Here is a 17,522-nt window from a genome sequence, read left to right as displayed (position 1 = left end):
AGGCAGAATCTTTAATGTAATAAATTTCTGTACTGTAACTAAATCTCACCTGAAGATCTTTAAACCTGTCATCTTTTGACAGAACCTACTGACGTATGTGACAGAGGTTTTGATATGGTATATGGTCTTTGCTTGATCTGTGGGTAAAAAATAGTGATTTAAATGTATATTTGCAGAAAATCACTCAAAATTCTGTTATGTAAGGCAGAGAGATAATCATACATACTTGTGGTGAGTACCACTGGATACACTACACTGTGATGTGTTATCCATTGTCCAGATTGAATTTCACCCATGTTGCTCCTCCCTTGAAAAGCCTCCTTAATAAAGATTCTCTTAGAGATATGTACCATATAGAGAAAATATGGAATGAGACCATGCCAAAATACTGAATCATCCTGAAAGTATGAGTGTTATTAGTAGGATTTTTCATGTGAGCAATATAGATACAACTTGACGTCCCCTTTCGATTTGACTGAAGCAAGTTCAGTTTATTTGCTGCTTCCTTTGTACTTCTGCTCTGCTTGGCTGCCCTAATGAACATTGCCACTCCTCTGGCACAACTGCATTTTACTTTTCCTCAAAAAAAGTACCTTGGAAGTGCAGGTAGTTACCATAAAAAAATATTTGCTTTCAGCCTTCAGCTGGCTTCCAACATAAATAACCTCATTTATTCCTAACTAATACTGCAATGGGAATAACTTGAAAAGAGTGATCCTTCAAACCTTTTTGATGATTTGATTTACAGAGATTGATATATTTGGTGGTCTTATTAATTTTCTCCTGCCTTTATCTGCATTGTTGACTGATAGTTTTGTTCCATCTGCCTTAAACACTTGCTTTCTCTTTTTCCAAATTAGCCGATTTTAGTGTCTCTGTTACTTTCCAGTAGATTTAGAATTAATTTTGTCTCCTCACTTGCACATTCCACACAAAATCTATTCATCTGAAGCAGTAAAACAGGCTTCAAATTATACAGAGATAGAGGGAACTTCAAGCATTGAAGTTCTGGTTTGTTTTCAGCAGAATACTTTCAAGTATATAACACAGTTGGGTCAGTTTTCTCCTTACCTCTTTCTTTTCTTCCCTTTTTTAGCTCAGTAAAAAGTGATGCTAAATCACAATGAGGTTCTCGGTAAATGAGACTCTCTTATGACAAAATAGATATGAGAAAATAACATTTTTAAAAAAAATAATTCACCTGTAGCCATGCAGCAAACCTCTGTCTAATTTTCTCATTTACGCAATAAAGAATAATTGAAGCATTTACTTTCTTGCTGCTTCTTGACTTGGAAAGCTCTCTTCTGTGCTTGTGAAAGTTGGATAGGTGTTGAAAAGGACCTAAAAACAGCAAAAACCTGTTACAATCCAACAAGACGGGCAAACAGGAGTGCACAGCTTTCTGTATTGTGGGCTGAAACAATAAAAAGGGAGGAAAATAAAGAGGAGTTTAGCTGCGTGTTGTCAAAGTCTGTTCTCTGCATGTACATCACTTGAAACCCTAAAATAGCATTCCCATGTCTTTTTTTATAGCCTTTGTCTACAAGGAATATATTAGAGTTCTTACAGCTGGTTCTTTTTTTCTTTAGGAAAAAGCTCATTTGTGGTTTCGCCTTGTTTGGGGATGAGATTTCACCCAGCTGTTACACGACTCGTTATAGCAGATAATGTAAAATAACAATATGAAATTTATTCAAGCAATAACAGAAACTGAGGAAACACAGGAATTTACCTCATTCACATCTCTGAGGTTTTATTTATAAAAGGCGGCTTTTCCATAATCTTTTTTTCCCCAAATACTTACAGTTTTTCAGGGTTTCTTTTCTTTGAGTTTTTTTTTTTTTATCCTCCCTCAAAAATGTTAGTATAGACTAGCTAGGACTTTTTTGTGAACTTTAAAAAATACGATTTAACTCAACTTTGAGTAGGAACATGCACATTTTAATGAAATTGTACATTGGAAGTTTTCAAAAGTTTCAGGAAGAATAGTAGAGAGATCAGAATTGGTTAGAGAGTTCACTGACCTCACTGTTGAATTTTGAGCTGAATTTGGAGTCTCCTGTGTGTTTCTTGAGAAAGGATATTAAGTCCTTGTCTCTGAGCTCCCATTTGGCATTGATCAGCCGTGAGGTGGACTCCCTTTCAGTCCTTCAAGCAGGGCAAGTATCTTGGATATGGTTGAAGAAAGAGCAGGAATTAAACCTGTGTCTCCCAGATGTCAAGTGATATCTGGTGGAGACTTGGGTTTTCTGGAGTTGCTTCTTCTGAACACTTTGGCAGTTTTGGGTTTCAGGCTCAGATGGAAGTGGAAACAGCTTGAAATTTGAGTATTGCAGAAGAAAACCAGCTTTCCCACCCCTATCTCATACCAGTAGCTTCCAGGTGTGGTAACTGTGGTAACAATACTGAAGCTTGAGATGCAAAACTAAACATTAGTGCTTTATCTGTTTTGTGGCTGTGTTTGTTTGGTTTTAGTGATGATTGATAAGAGTTTGTTTATACTGTTGTGGCTATCTGGAGTGATGCAAAATGTAACCCTAAATGGCAGCGAGTGTCACCCAGTGTTTCAGTGAGCGCTGCAGCCTTTTATCTGGGACACGTTTTCTTTCAGAGGTCTGTCAAATGCTGTAAGTGCTTTCCCTTTGGACTAACAGTCCACATTTGGATTTTTATTTCTAAACTGTGAGTGGTATAAAAATGATAAATAGATTAATTGCAAATTCAAACTGTCTCAAAAAAACCCCCCAAACAAACCAGCAAACCCCACCCAAAATTTAAGTGACTCAATGGTAAAGAAATTGGGTAGACCATGTACCTTACTGCTAAAAGCAGCTAGCTCCTTGGAGTGTCTCAGTGGAAAGTTTGATGAAGAGCAGTGGCACTTTCCCTTTTGGATGAGGTCACTCTTCCAGATGGGCTTGTGGTTTGTAAGCAAAGTTAAACATTTCTCTGATTGCAAAATACTTTAAACTGATTTGCTGAGCTTCACTTAATGCTTCCAGCAAAAAAATCTTGGCCTTCTACTAGATTTCTGTTAATTGCTACGCTGAAATGGCTTTAAGTTACGTACAAAAATATAGCTTTCTTTTTAACATTTGCTCTTGGTTTATAAGCAGGTGGAGTGTAAAGCAAGTAGATTTTAGCCAAATCGGTTTAGCCATTGAATTTAAGTTAGGAAGTATATTACTGAACTTATGAGTATTGCTAGAAAGCACTTTTCACTTGTTCTTTGGTACAACCTGGACATAGTAGTTTCACATACAATCTGGGATTCCTGCATCTGGAGAGGTTAGCATACACTGTGAGAAGGTAATATTTTAAAGCATGAGAATATGCAGGATTACTTTTATTTTCTTGAGAAAGCTACTTGGCAATATTGAAAGCCAATGAATTTCTTGAGAGAGTAGGCTTGCTTTGTAAGTTTTGACACAAACTTTTACAACTCTTTTTCTGTATATCTGAAGCCTGAAGTGTTTTGTGGAGATGACCTTAAAGTGCAAGGGCAAAATTAATACTTCACATTTGACTTGGTGACTTGAATCTGGGAATGCAAGGAAAATTATTGTGCTTTAAATGTTAAGCTTTGCCATTTGGTTATGCAGTCTTCATTGCTATTTAGAAATAGGGGGAAAATGAGTTGAAGTACAGTCAGCATACTAGCCTTGAGTTTTGGTCTTTTTATATCTGTATATGCACATGTAATAAATATATAGAATATCAATACATATCTTTAATATTCTTGGTTTCAGAGGTTGAAGTTGAAGGCTTCATTGTAGGTGATTTGTACTACAGCTAAATAAGGCAGTAATGCCTTAAATAGTCTCAATAATTGAGAGTTCTCAGTAGATTATTGCATGACTTAGTGTGACTTAGACCAAAACGTTTAATTTAGCATTTTGTGTTTTGGATTATTATGTGAATAAAGAACAGAAGGATTTTCAACACTAAACATATTGTTTTAATAGTTATATATATATATATTAATAGTTTTAATAGAATTCACTGGCTCTGCATTTAAAGTTGGGAGGTGAGAGTGAGGGGAAAAAAAAGGCAAAAGTTGAAGGATTGTACATTTTTAAATTATGTGATCAATTTTTCAGTCAAGTTTGCTTACAACTGTATATAAATCTGTACAATTTGGTTTTTTTCACATTTTCATAATTAAAAACATTAATTCCATTCATATTTTTGTTAGCAGCAAAAGGTTTAGCTGCTTTTGGGGAATTGCTGGCCAGTGTTGTCAGGAACCCCAGACTGACATCAAGTTCTTTGGTCTCTCAGATTTAGTTTCCTCATTAGTAAAATGGGGATAAAGGAATGGAATGTTTTTGGAAGAAATCTAACATCTAATGTCAAGTGCAATATAAAAGTTGGGTTACTATTAATAATTGTAAATAAAGCTACTTACATTGTGTTCAGTAGTTGTAAAACTTCGGACTGAATAGGCTGGTAATGGACAGTGCCATAAACACTTAATTGCTGGACTGTGTTATGGCCAAAATAAAATCTGCTGGTTTCAATTGGGACAATTATGTGAGGAAGTGCTGGTTAAGGAATTGCTGGCATAAAAACATGTATACATAAGATAAACTGTCAGTGAAGATGTCCGTGAAGACAAAACCAGAAACTGGCTAAAGATTTAAACTATAGGTGTGTGTCTAAACCCCGTGACTTCAGCAGTAGTGGGAAGACCATTTTTGCATTTCAGTATTTTAAAAATTTGGCTCAAATTACTACTACATCTTCAGTGATCAGGTTTGAAGTGCAGGGATTGCTTAAATTTATGGTATAAAAAGCTCTGCTTTCTACTGTGATTCAAACAAAGTCATTCTTAAGTCCTTTGAGCAGAAGAAAGTTTGAACAAAGAGACCTAAAATATAAAAATATAAGGCATCTGATCCATGTCTTTAAATCTTCTTGTAGATGATCATGATACTGTAGCCTAAAGACACCTTTCTTTTACAATACTATACTGCAGAGAGCTTTTACTGCCATGTATGAGTAGAGCATTTGGTTGTGGTTTGGGGTTGTTGAGTTGTTTTTTTGTTGTTGTTTGTTCATCTTTTCTGGTTATGTGTGAGTTAATCATTCCCTTTTTTCTTTTTAGGGACCTTTGTCGCCAGCATAAAGCATGTGAATATTACTTCAGCATAGATGCAGATGTCGTGCTCACAAACCCGAAAACTTTAAGGCTACTAATAGAACAGAACAGGTGTAGTATATCTCTTGATTTTACAGAATTTCCTCTAGCTTTAAAGGATTTTCTGGGGCACATCCAGAGAAAATAAGATCCCATCTGTTCTTGCAGAGCTACCTGTGGTATTTGTTTACCTTTGTTTATTTGTTTATCTTTGTTTACCTGTGGTATTTGATTGCCATAGTTCATAATGAGCTTGGAGGTGAACGATTCACAAAGCATTTTGTTCCTGGCAAACAGCAATTCTTGATGTGAATTTCAAATGCTTCAAGGTTCCTCTGAAGAGAATGGTATGGTGTAAGCAAGTTTTATGAAATGCATTAAGATTTCACTGACTAATGATGTCAAAGTTGGTCATATACAAAACACTTAAAAACCCAACACAAACAACCCCACTCAACAACAAAAAAGCCCTCAAACCAAACAGAAACTCCCCAGAGTTTACTACTCTGGTGTTGCAGTATTATTGCTTTCTTTTTAAATTACAGACACAATAAAATAGTGAAAGGTTGTTGGAGATGAAGCAGTTTAATGACTAATTTCTCCTTGTATTAGTACGATCTCTTCAGTTATACAAAGCTGTGACTTCACCAGCAAGTAGCTTTCAGCAAACTGGGCCCACTGGGAATGCTGTGCACTTCATTTCTGCCAGTTTGTAAAGTCCCATGTTAAGTAGGTAGGCGGTGTTTGCCTGTTCCTAACAAATTGGGGAATCTCAAGTGTATCACAGAAAGATAAATTATCAATGTCTGTTTTGACCTACTGGTGAGAAGCATGGAGCTTAAGCGAGGATGTGGCTGACAGTTCTTTGCACTATATTACTTGTACTATTTATTATTGTAGAAACAGGCTAAAAGCCAGGTACACTAGGTGGAAGAAACAGAAACTTTGCAAAATATATCTAGCAGTAGCAGTAGGCAGCCTCTGAAACAAAGTGTCATTTTATTCTTTTTATTCTGGTCAACTTATATTTCTCCTTTTGACTGTTAAATTCTGGGTAAGCCAAGTCTCACTGTGGTTTTCTTGTGGTGTTTATTTTTGGTTTGGTTTGTTTTGTTTTGTTTTTTGGTTTTTTGGGTTTTTTTTCCATGCCTTTGACTTTGTGATGCTTTTTGCCATTATATTATGGGCAGGGTTTTTTTTTTTGTGTGTGACTGAAAATCAAACCACCTCTGATTTATAGGAAATTTTGTTTCTGTTACACTGATGTTGCTTCTGGGCAGTGGGTGCTTGGATGCTGTTTCTTCCAGCTTTGAGTTCAGCTCATTGATGTTTTAACTACACTATACTTCAAACAGTAAAGCCAGTATATTTTGACATGTAGTCTATGCATTACAGTTCATATTTTCTTGTTCAATATGTCACTTTACAGAAAGATAATTGCTCCACTTGTAACTCGTCATGGGAAGCTTTGGTCCAATTTCTGGGGTGCTTTGAGCCCAGATGGCTATTATGCTCGATCGGAAGATTATGTTGATATTGTCCAAGGAAACAGAGTGTAAGTAATATGAGCTAATTTTTAATGTCAAGGCACCCAGTATGATGATCAGGAAAATATTCGTAGATTTTCATGTAATATGGTATTATTCCTGAAGAGGTTAGTTATATAGCTTAGATTTTCCTGTTTCATAGAAGTGCATTTGTTTTCCCATTTGTTTTTTACCAATTCACAGCTTGAATAAAAAAAGCAAAGGGTTTAACACAATGAGCTGGTATTAGCAATGGACATAGTCATTACTGGTACCTGTCTGATTGTGTCTGGTTACTCTAGCAGTGCATAACATAGAAAATGGCAAGACAAATAGCAAATCCAAAACTCTGTATCCCAGGAACCTTGGTCAAAAGAAGTGACTGTTGCATTCACCAAATGACTTCTTAATTTCTTTGGCCAAATGCATAATTAACTGAACAGCTATAGTTTTTTCATGTGTTTCTTCCTGTATATTAGGTCAGATATATCCTAAGGAGCTCTTGAGAAATACATTTTTTCACATAACCTTTTGGGTTTATCCTTCCCCTAAATGAATGTGATGTAAGTTGTTCTAAGCTTGACTTTCCCATGTGGTGATGCCTTTTCATTGCCCTGGAAGAACAAAGAGGTCTGAAACAGATTAACTGTTTGAATAGGATTGGCTCATTTTCAAAAGCACTGAAAGATGTGCTCGTGGCACTGGGAGGGAGGGAATCTGCAGAGTGAGCGTTGTGAACAGCAATGAGTTTTTGTTGATATTGGCCCAGCTCACATAAATACATGGCCTGCTGTGGTCCGTGTGTTTCTGTGTGAGGAGGTCAGACCAGCTGTGTAAAACCTCAGTGAAGTTTAAAAGAGATTGTTAAATGAGTTTAGAATTACTTTCTCCATCTGGTAGTGTAGAATAATATTATAAGATTGACTGATTGCCTTAACTATGGAAGCATGAAGTACATTTGTAGTTAAAACTCTTTACAGAATTTGACCTTTCTATTTCTTAACAGTACTTCATAAAAGTTGAATTACTGTCAGAGATGTCCATAGTGTTCAGCTGTAGTTTTTCAAATGTCTTGTGAACCTTTCAGCTTCATTTCCTTGAAACTTGATCAGTCTTGTCAGCAAATACAGAGGCACTGATTTGATAGAATACGCAACAAATTAGTTTTCATGGATTTAAATTATTTGCATTTGATTTTTATTTTTTTTACAGAGGAGTATGGAACATTCCTTATATGGCTAATATATACTTAATTAAGGGACAGACTCTCAGATCAGAGATGAAAGAAAAGAACTACTTTATGCGTGATAAGTTGGATCCTGATATGGCTTTCTGCAGGAATGCCAGGGAAATGGTAAGGTGTATTTGTAACAGCTTGCCTTTAAATACACATAGACTTCTTTGTGTCCTGCTACACTTGACTGCTTCACTTGATTGATCTTGGATATTATATTTTCTAATTCAAAGTACTGGCCAATTTTTGTGACATAGAAACTTTAGGTGTATTTTTTGACATTGTTGAGAACAGAGGTTTTTGCAAGGCCAGTGCACTGGTGCACTGACTGCATGATGTTTTTTGTTTAAACTCACTGAAAATTCCTGTTGAGGTTAAAATACCTTCCTTATTGGTGCAACCTCAAGAGATGAAAAAGGGGCTCAACTATTTTGCTGTGTATGACTTCAAACTTATCAATGCATTTAGAGCATCTCTATAATGCACGTTTTTATTAAATGTAAAACTTCTAGCAGACTAAGTTGGAATATTTTGCAATTTTATATTTAAGTAGATACATATTTAAATGAATGATGGGCAGTGTTGATATAAAAAGCCTAAGTGATTTATGAAATGGTAGGAATCTTCTTAAGGAGCATGAATTACTCATTAATTTTTCCAGATAGATTAAAACTGTATCAGAAATTTGTTACTTGCATTAAGCTGTAAGTAATGAGAGGAAACTTCTTTGTTCTGTAAAATTATGAATATGTAAATCCACATTTCTACTGATATTTACACTAGTTTCAGCACAGAAACAAATAAGACCTAAACCAGACCTATTTCCAGACACTATAGCACTGAAAAATAATTTTGCTGAATTGAACAAGAAAAGTTGGCAAGTATTAATTTTTTTATTCCCTCATAACAAGGCATGATCTCCTTTGTTTGTACTGATTCTTCAGAACATCCCCATCCAATTCTGTTGTACTCAAACCTTCCCAGCATCAGTTATTGCAAACCTGTGCTTCCTGTGCGCTCGTTTAACTAATCTGACTGGCTCATCAGAAAATTGCTTTCTCTCTTCCTTTTTCTCAGTCTGTGCTGTAAGATGGTCTGGTACGTGCTTGTTTTTGTATTGCAGCAGATAAGAAGGGGCTGGTGGAAACAGCTTTGACATGTGTATTATGAGCTTTGCTTGGAGATGCATGTTGTCTGTAAAGGCATATCAGCTTTAGATCAAAGGCTGCTATTTCCCTGATGTGACTGTGGAAACCTAATAGTAGTCGGAAAAAGAGAAAGAGCTGATGTATCAGAAAACTGATGTGATGATTCTCCTTCATTTTAGACTTTACAAAGGGAAAAAGACTCCCCTTCTTCGGAAACATTCCATATGCTCAGACCCCCAAAGGTGTTGCTTTATTATTTTTTTTTATTCATTAGTTATTATTACCTGCAGTATTACTCTACCACCAGAAGATACTTCTCCTCTGTCCACTTACTCTAATGAAATACTGCTCTAGCTTTCTCTTCAGTCTTCTGAGGTTCAAGTTTTTGCCAGGGACAGGTGACCAGTTCAAAGCATCTTAGAGAGGCTTGTTGTTTCCTTAGCGGGGTTTCTCAGGGCTTCTGAGGTCAAGGTGTGCTGAAGATGTGCTTCTGTAGTTAAAATTGATTCAGCAGTCCTGGGAAGGACTAAAGCTCAAATCGCTAGCAGGTCTGTCAGGCCCCCTCAGGCACCACACTGTCACTTGAAGCTGTTTTTCTTGTACCCAGACCCTCCTTATTCTCCCTGCAGCAGCTATTTTACGATTTGGTAAGTGCCCAAAAGTGGGCATGTGTTTAACATAATCATTACCTTTCTAACAGTTTAACTCTTTTTCAGACAAAAACATAGAAATACCAAATCATCCAAATGGTAATGTCTTCATCTACTGCAAATCCAAAAGTCACAAACACTTAAGAAATTAAGTTTTAGTCTGAAAAACAGTAAACAAAAAACCCAACAACCCATAGAACTTGTTTCTTTTAAAAAAGGCTATTTTCTTTTACTATTTTTAATCAAGAGTTTTGTTGATGATTTCTGTTAATAGCTTGATAATAAAGCTGTATCTTACCACACTTGATATCTTGCATATATTTTACAATGTTTACTCAGGTGAACATACTTCAAACTGCTGAGCTGTTTTGTATCCTGATCTGAATATTTTTATATGCTGTATTTGCCAATATCTTTTTATTTCAGGCCAGATCACCAGAAGGATCATGTAGTGAATACTCTGAAATAAGTTTCTTCTGACTTCCATTAGCCCTGTTATTGTTAGCTTATTCTTTCAGTTTTTAATTGGAAACCAAACCCTAGATGCTGGTTTTCATGTATGAGTATTTTCAGTTTGAGAACAGGTGCTTCCAGTGTGTCTGCTTAGGTTTTCTGGAAAATAAATCAGCCGAGCGCTTCTCTGTATTTTCCTTTCTATAACTGTGTGTGGGTTTACATTATGAACAATGTATGGTTTTGTTTAATGTGTTTAGAAAATAAGTTCAGCAAAATGCTTGCAAACAAATTACGAATGCTAGTTGGCGATTAGAATCAACCACTGAAAATTAAAGAAGCTGAATGAACAGCATGCGTATAATATGTATATATAAGTATTATGACTACACTTTCATAAAATGTATAAACAAACAGACTTTTTAAAAACATAATTTTTGCTAAGGTGGACAGTTTCACTAATGACATTTTCTCTGCTTGATATAGGGTGTTTTTATGTATATTACCAACAGACATGAATTTGGAAGACTTCTTTCTACAGCCAATTACAATACCTCCCACTACAACAATGACCTCTGGCAGATATTTGAAAATCCTGTGGTATGCATCTAATTATTGATGAAATGGTTATTTTATTTGAAAAAGTTGTAAAGTTTATGTATTATAAAGGTCTCAGGATTTAAAGACTTTACATGGAGAACATTGTTCATTATGTGCTAAATACTGGGTGTGTACTAAAAGTTGTCCTCTGACACCCATTTAAGCAAATGGCACTATATCATATCAACTAGCCAACTGATGACCGGTGTGAGGATTTGGAGATATGGCCCTAATGTAACAGGTTTCATGATTTTTAACATGTTAAGAACCAGTTCATTTATGGGTGTAAGAAATGGTTCAATTGTTTCCAATGCTTTCAGTAGAGCAAATTAGTGGAATATAAATTATTTTTTGTCACTTATAAATTAGTTTTTGTTTTAATGTTTTAAAATTGTGTTTTTTAGGATTGGAAGGAAACCTATATAAATCCCAACTACTCAAAGATATTCACTGATAATATAGTGGAACAGGTGGGTATAAGAAGTTGTCTTAAAATTTGTGGAACTGACCAATAATAAATTGACATATGGTAACTATTTCCATGCAAATGCTGTTTTGGTCTTCGGCTGAACAACTTTTTGATGTTTTGGATCAGAACTGGATTTTTGCCACTTTGAAAACTAGATCAGAAGAGTCCAAAAATGATTGCTGGAGTGCTTAGAATTATGTGGTTCTGCAAATAACTGCCTTCTCCAAAATACAGATGTATTTAGCTTATTTATTTGAACTACATAGTACGACTAGCAGAAGGCCTAATAAAATTTCTGTAGGAGATTGCTGTGTTTTCTGGTGTCTAGTGAAGGCAAGCCCATCTAGATACTTTCCTTGGGGTGTGCCTTTCTGTATGGATTCCTAAGGTCTGACAACCATGAATCCAAGGTAAAACCTTTCGTTGGATACAGAGGTCTTTTTGGGCTTTTTTGTTGCTTTGATTTGTTTGTTTGTTTTCTGCCTGGCTACTTGCTTTAGACAACTGTTCTGTACAGAACACTTCTAAGGTGGTAATTGCTGTACCAGTGTTGGACTGTGACGATTAGGGACAGTGACTTAATGAACTTCCTTAAGAAGCTGGGACAAATTGGGTTTGTGTTCAAAACAATGTTAACTTTTAAACTGTTTTTCTAATAGCTTGTGACGTGGAAGATCAGGGTAGTTATTTAGAGCAACCAAGGCACAGAATACATGGGTACTCTGCCACAGTGGTTAATGCTGGGTCATGGCTTACAAGGTAGCTTGTAGTTTTTGCTTCATTCTGTGAGAAGATGCTTGTGGATCAAGACAAAATTTAATTATTTAAATGTATCTGAATTATGTCTCAGATGAGAAGAGCTGATATTCTTTAGTGACCAAGAAAAGTGAAGATGTCCTTTGTTCTTGCCCTTTTTTTTTTTTCTTCTTTTGTAGCCATGTCCAGATGTGTTTTGGTTTCCCATATTTTCTGACACTGCCTGTGATGAATTGGTAGAAGAAATGGAACATTTTGGACAATGGTCTGGTGGAAAACACCAAGTAAGTGTCAGACTATATAAGCATGACCTTAATGACTAATTTATTATGTTATTTATAACAGTAGTAATTCACAGTGTACTCTCTTGATCTGATATAACTTCAGTTGCATCTGCATCTCTAATAAATAAAACCATTACCTCAGGAAGTCCTTATTTACAGGCAACATATCCAAATATTGACTCACCTTTTAAAAAATGTACAAATTTTGCTTACTGGTAGCCTCATTGATACCTCAGCTTTTTTTTTTTCTTTCCCCCCTCAGCAGTTAGCTGTGAAATTACTGTACAGCAAGAAGCTCACATATATCCACTAAAGCATTGCTTTGTTTCAGTTTTGTGATTCTGTAGATTTCAAATAAGCATTTGTAGAAGTGCCAGAAGTATTCCATATCCATATTTCAAGGCTCTTTATGGTGTTTTCATTAGGACAGCCGTATTTCTGGAGGTTATGAAAACGTCCCAACTGATGATATCCATATGAAGCAAATCGGACTGGATAATGAATGGCTGCATTTCATAAGAGAGTTCATTGCACCAGTTACGCTGAAAGTGTTTGCTGGCTATTATACCAAGGTATGGGTTTAAATTTTTTGCACGTAATTTCATGGCATGACTGATTCTAAGTATTTTATTGAATATACCTTCTTTGGTTTGGTTGGGGAGTTTATACATGATGTAACAGTAGTTATAGAATGTTGTTGAGTTGGTAACTTGGCTTTAAACAAAAAAAACAAATGACCAAAACAAAAAAACCCACCAAACCAAGAACCCTAACAAAAAAAAAAACCCAAAACACCAAACCAAGAACCCTATGTATGACTTAGTAGTTCACAGGTTGAAGTCTGACTGTGTATTTTGTTTCAGGGTTATGCTTTATTGAATTTTGTTGTAAAATATAGCCCTGACAGACAACGGTCACTCAGACCTCACCATGACTCCTCTACATTCACAATCAACATCGCTCTCAACAAAGTAGGAGAGGACTTTCAAGTAAGTTGACAACTTACTGTCTTAAAAAATGTTGTCCTTTGAGTGTCTAGTAGAATTTCCAAACTAGAACGCAAATGTTTATACTTAAAGACCATACTGAAAAGGAAAAAAGATGTGCATCACAAATTGAGAGGTATTATTCTGTGGTGTTTTTTGACAAGTATTGCATTTACTAGATTGCACGATCTCGAACTGTTGATGCAGTCAGGCTGAGTTGGTCAAAATGGTTTCAAATGGTGGGGCAGAAAACTTTGGAGATGTTAGCAATTTCATTTTTAACATTTCTGAAATGCTTCATTTCTCTACAGTGAAAAACAGTTTTTCAAAATACATTCAGTAGTCCAAAGTTGACTCAGATGGCTTCTTAACAGTTTTTTTTAGTTATTCTTTATTTAGAGCAGCCACAGAATGAAAATTTTCAGCTGTTCCTGATTTTTTTTTTTCTGAGATAAACTGTTTTCTACTCCAATATCAATTCAAAGAAAAGTTCCCAGAGGCAGGGCAGTGGCAGTAATAGCCAGCTTTGACTAGCAGAGAAACTTAACCTGTTTTCTTTATAAACCTGTATTATTCACAGTCCTACTTAACACCTGTAACTGTGTTTGTCAAAGTTAGTATTTTAGAAGATACACCTTCAGTTTGAAAGCAACAGCCAGATTAATTAAAGATTTGTTTAAATGGGTCTTGGGCAGGGATGCAGTAGAAGATACACCTTCAGTTTGAAAGCAACAGCCAGATTAATTAATTTAAGATTTGTTTAAATGGGTCTTGGGCAGGGATGCAGTTCTGGAACAAGGCCTGTGAACATGATTTGCTTCTCTCTGGTGTCATCTACAGTAAAGTTATTACAGACCTGTTTGTCAGAGTTGCTGCTTGAATGAGTTGTTATCCAGGGAATGCTAAAGCAAAGCAAGGAGAAATCTTTGGTTGCAAATGCATGTCTGTTATGTTTTGCTCTGAAGATGGTGTCATTTAAACAACCTTGTTAATAGGGGTGGGAAGAATAGTTAACAGTCTATTAATAATAGCAAAATATTTGCAGATATGAATGAATAAAAAGGAACTTACTCTATTAAAACACAAGGTAAATGTTTGGGGTTTTGTTTTGTTTGTGTTTTTACTACAGGGAGGTGGATGTAAATTTCTTAGGTACAACTGCTCTATTGAGTCTCCCAGGAAAGGATGGAGTTTCATGCACCCAGGAAGACTTACTCATTTACATGAAGGACTTCCTATCTTGAATGGCACAAGATACATTGCAGTATCATTTATTGATCCTTAATTTTATTTTATTATTTTTTTTGCCGTCTCCAACAGCAGTGTTTGATTCTTTATGTAAACATTTATTTATAGATTTCTTCTGGAAGATGGTGATAAAAGAAACTTTAAGTTACTGTTCCTAGACAGCAGAGTTACTTTGGGCTAAAAGAATGGAAAAAAGAGAAAATATTCTAAAATTGTTGAAGATTTCTCAATATCTGCTCTGAGCCTTGAGTCGTAAAGTAAACATGTCCTGCTTGTTTTTCCATTCTGCTGTCTTGAAGAGTAGGTAAGGAGGGAAAATGGAAAAACATTTTATGATGAATCTATTTCTTTGTTGAAAAAAAACCCCAAACAACCCTAGATACAATACTGTCTGAAAAATTTATTGTGGTTTTCATTTAGTAAAGTGACACAGCTGAAGTTTTTGTGGTGTGTATTTGGTATTAACCAATTAAAAACCACAGCATAAAACCAAAATTAAGTGAATCTGGTATACAGTTGTTGGGGATAAGCCATAATCCCACATGCTGGTATATACTGAAGGGAAAACTTCTCAGTAGCCTGTTTTCTTCATTCATTTTCAATACTGAAGTGTACACCATTAGATAAAAAAATAAATTGCTGAGATGAAGCAAGGATTAAATAATTTAGTTTAAAATGGTTTATAATTTGTTTTGAGAATTCATCCTGTTGAAAATTTACTTTTCTTCACCAAGTGACCTTCATTTAAAATGAGTTATTTTTCTAAATGTGTAATTGCACCCAATTGATACTGGAAAATTGATGTTTATTTTCAGAATGCTGGTAAATTTTAATAATAGGATGTTTTATAGAGACAATTTTCTACTCTTACATAAATTACTTGAATCTTTTATCAGGAAAATGAAATGGTGGCAGTCTCTCTTTTAAAACTAAGGGTCTTAACTTGCCGTTTATTTTAAAGATATCAGTTTAAAATATTCCTACTGTATCTACTGTTTGTAATTTAAAGAAACTTGAAGCTAACTATCTCAAAGTCTACCGTGCTAAAATGCACAACATGTTGGAAAAACTTGTGAAAAATAAAGGGTAATTTTAAATTAATGTACAGCTTTCACTTGACTGTATTAGGTTGTTTCTTTGCATGTTGTCATTGTTCTTACAGAAATTATATTTAATTTTTTTAAAGAATTGTTTTAAAAGAGCTGTAGATACATTTAGAACAGAGGTTCCTCTATGTGTCAGTTTTTGGTTTATTTACTCTGTTACTGTTGAAATTATTTCGTATGTGGGCTGGTGCCTGTGTACCAAACCTTGCATTACACTTTCAGGACAACCCCAGGAGGCTGGATGTTTCTTGTCTTCTGTACCAACCTTCCTGTTTTCTATAGAGACTTTTTGATATCTAAACAGTAGTTCACTTTTTACCTGGTAATATTTGAAGAAGCTTAATATCAAGTTTCCTAAACAGAAACTTTATTTGGAGCTGAAAGGATTTGGAGGGGAGTTCAGGGATTATTGTTTTATGAAAAATAAGCATGTCTGCTTATTTCCCTCTTCTGCTCTTTTGAGGAATGGGTTGTAGCCATACTTAAAGTTATGCTGAAGCAAATACATCAAAATGTGGTGACTCCAATAATGTACTCAAATGAGCTGGCTTGAAAAGGAATGACTTTTTACAGGAAACTGTTTGCTTTCTTTTAATTTCTTTTTACATTGTCAACTTTTCTTCATTTTAGGTTAATATTTGGAGATTGATATCCCTCAACTTTGTTTCCAGTCATGGAACATCTCTGTCTTAGTGAGTGTATGCTTAGGCAAACTTTACAGATAAGAAAATCTTCAGGTCTTCAGAATGAAAGCAGCCTTTGTTAATCATGTTTTTCTGAGCATTCCCCTGTGGTCTCTTAGGATAACTCAGAACACAATAATGTTTTTGCCACTGGATCAGGTACAGACAGTTTAATTTTGTGAGGAGCTTCCCTGGAAAAAACCCACAAAAATATAATCCTGTAACACAAAGGGGAAGTTCTTTTGCAGAAACAATTTTTTCCCCATAACTTGTATTTTAATTTTGTATTTTGTAGTTCTTGGTCATTTTTTTTAATGTTTATTTTTATCCTTACTTATTATTAAATTTCTCTGTTTGCAACTATTAATTCACTCTGTCATGTAGTGACTCAAAATGCTACATTCACTGTGCTGCACATTTGTTGGAAGGGAAAACGTGTTTGCCATGCTCATGTTACTAAGATTCTCTCTTTTTCTTTTAATGAGGTTTTGGGAACACTGACAACTGCCTTTAAGGTGGGTGGCGGCATGTGTGCAAGTGTCCTCATTAACTTCTTAGGAACTGACAGATTCCAGAAAAAAGTTTGTTCTTAACAGTACACCTGAATTAGTTCTGAAAGCTCTGCTGTTCTGTTAGCATGTGAGTACACAAGCATGCACAGGCTAAACAGAATTGTCACTATTAGGAGATTATTTTTAATTTTCATCACTTTTAAAAGCACTTAAAGACTCATTGTGTTTCCTAACAAAGTTTGTTTTGGGACAGAGAAGATATATGCATCAGGAGGGAAGCAGCAACCTTAATTCCAGCCGTGTGTGAGAAACTTTGGGAGTACAAGGACATAAAGGTGCTTTGCAACAAATGAGACATTTGTAAAGTATTTGATTTGTTCTGCTTTCATCTAGCTTTATTTTTCACTGTTAAGTACTTGAAGGGACTGTGGTGTGGGTAAGAGGTGGGAGAGCAGTATATAGGTAAGAGAATTCTTAATATTTTTAACTAAAATAAGACTGAGTGTAGCTTGGTTTTATTTCATATTCATGAGCTATTCTAACTGTACTCTGGAAAAAAAATGTTCAGGGCATTTGGTAGTATTTTACACATTTAATCTTAACATCACTGTGCAACAAGTATATACCAGTATGCATTTGTCTCTTCATTTTTTTTCCCAAAAGATTAATGTTCCACTCTTACTGTGAGCTGATAGGACTAAGACTATGGCAAGCCCCAAAAGAAGAT

General features: G+C 35.3%; 1 protein-coding gene across 1 annotated transcript in view; it reads left to right on the top strand.

Moving 5' to 3' along the window:
* Nucleotides 1–15,595, top strand: part of PLOD2 (procollagen-lysine,2-oxoglutarate 5-dioxygenase 2) — a 54,839-nt gene extending 39,244 nt beyond the window's left edge. Inside the window, 10 exon segments of the mRNA XM_037407400.1 lie at nt 5,108–5,212; nt 6,570–6,695; nt 7,879–8,020; nt 9,228–9,290; nt 10,638–10,751; nt 11,156–11,221; nt 12,156–12,260; nt 12,686–12,832; nt 13,124–13,249; nt 14,376–15,595. Coding sequence (XP_037263297.1) covers nt 5,108–5,212; nt 6,570–6,695; nt 7,879–8,020; nt 9,228–9,290; nt 10,638–10,751; nt 11,156–11,221; nt 12,156–12,260; nt 12,686–12,832; nt 13,124–13,249; nt 14,376–14,531 — 1,150 coding nt within the window. The 3' untranslated portion in view covers nt 14,532–15,595.
* The last annotated feature ends 1,927 nt before the right edge of the window (nt 15,596–17,522 follow it).

This window comes from Falco rusticolus, chromosome 13 (genome assembly GCF_015220075.1).
Source record: "Falco rusticolus isolate bFalRus1 chromosome 13, bFalRus1.pri, whole genome shotgun sequence".
NCBI lineage: Eukaryota > Metazoa > Chordata > Aves > Falconiformes > Falconidae > Falco > Falco rusticolus.
Note: the sequence above shows the minus strand (reverse complement) of the source record. Positions and strands in the feature narration are given on the sequence as shown.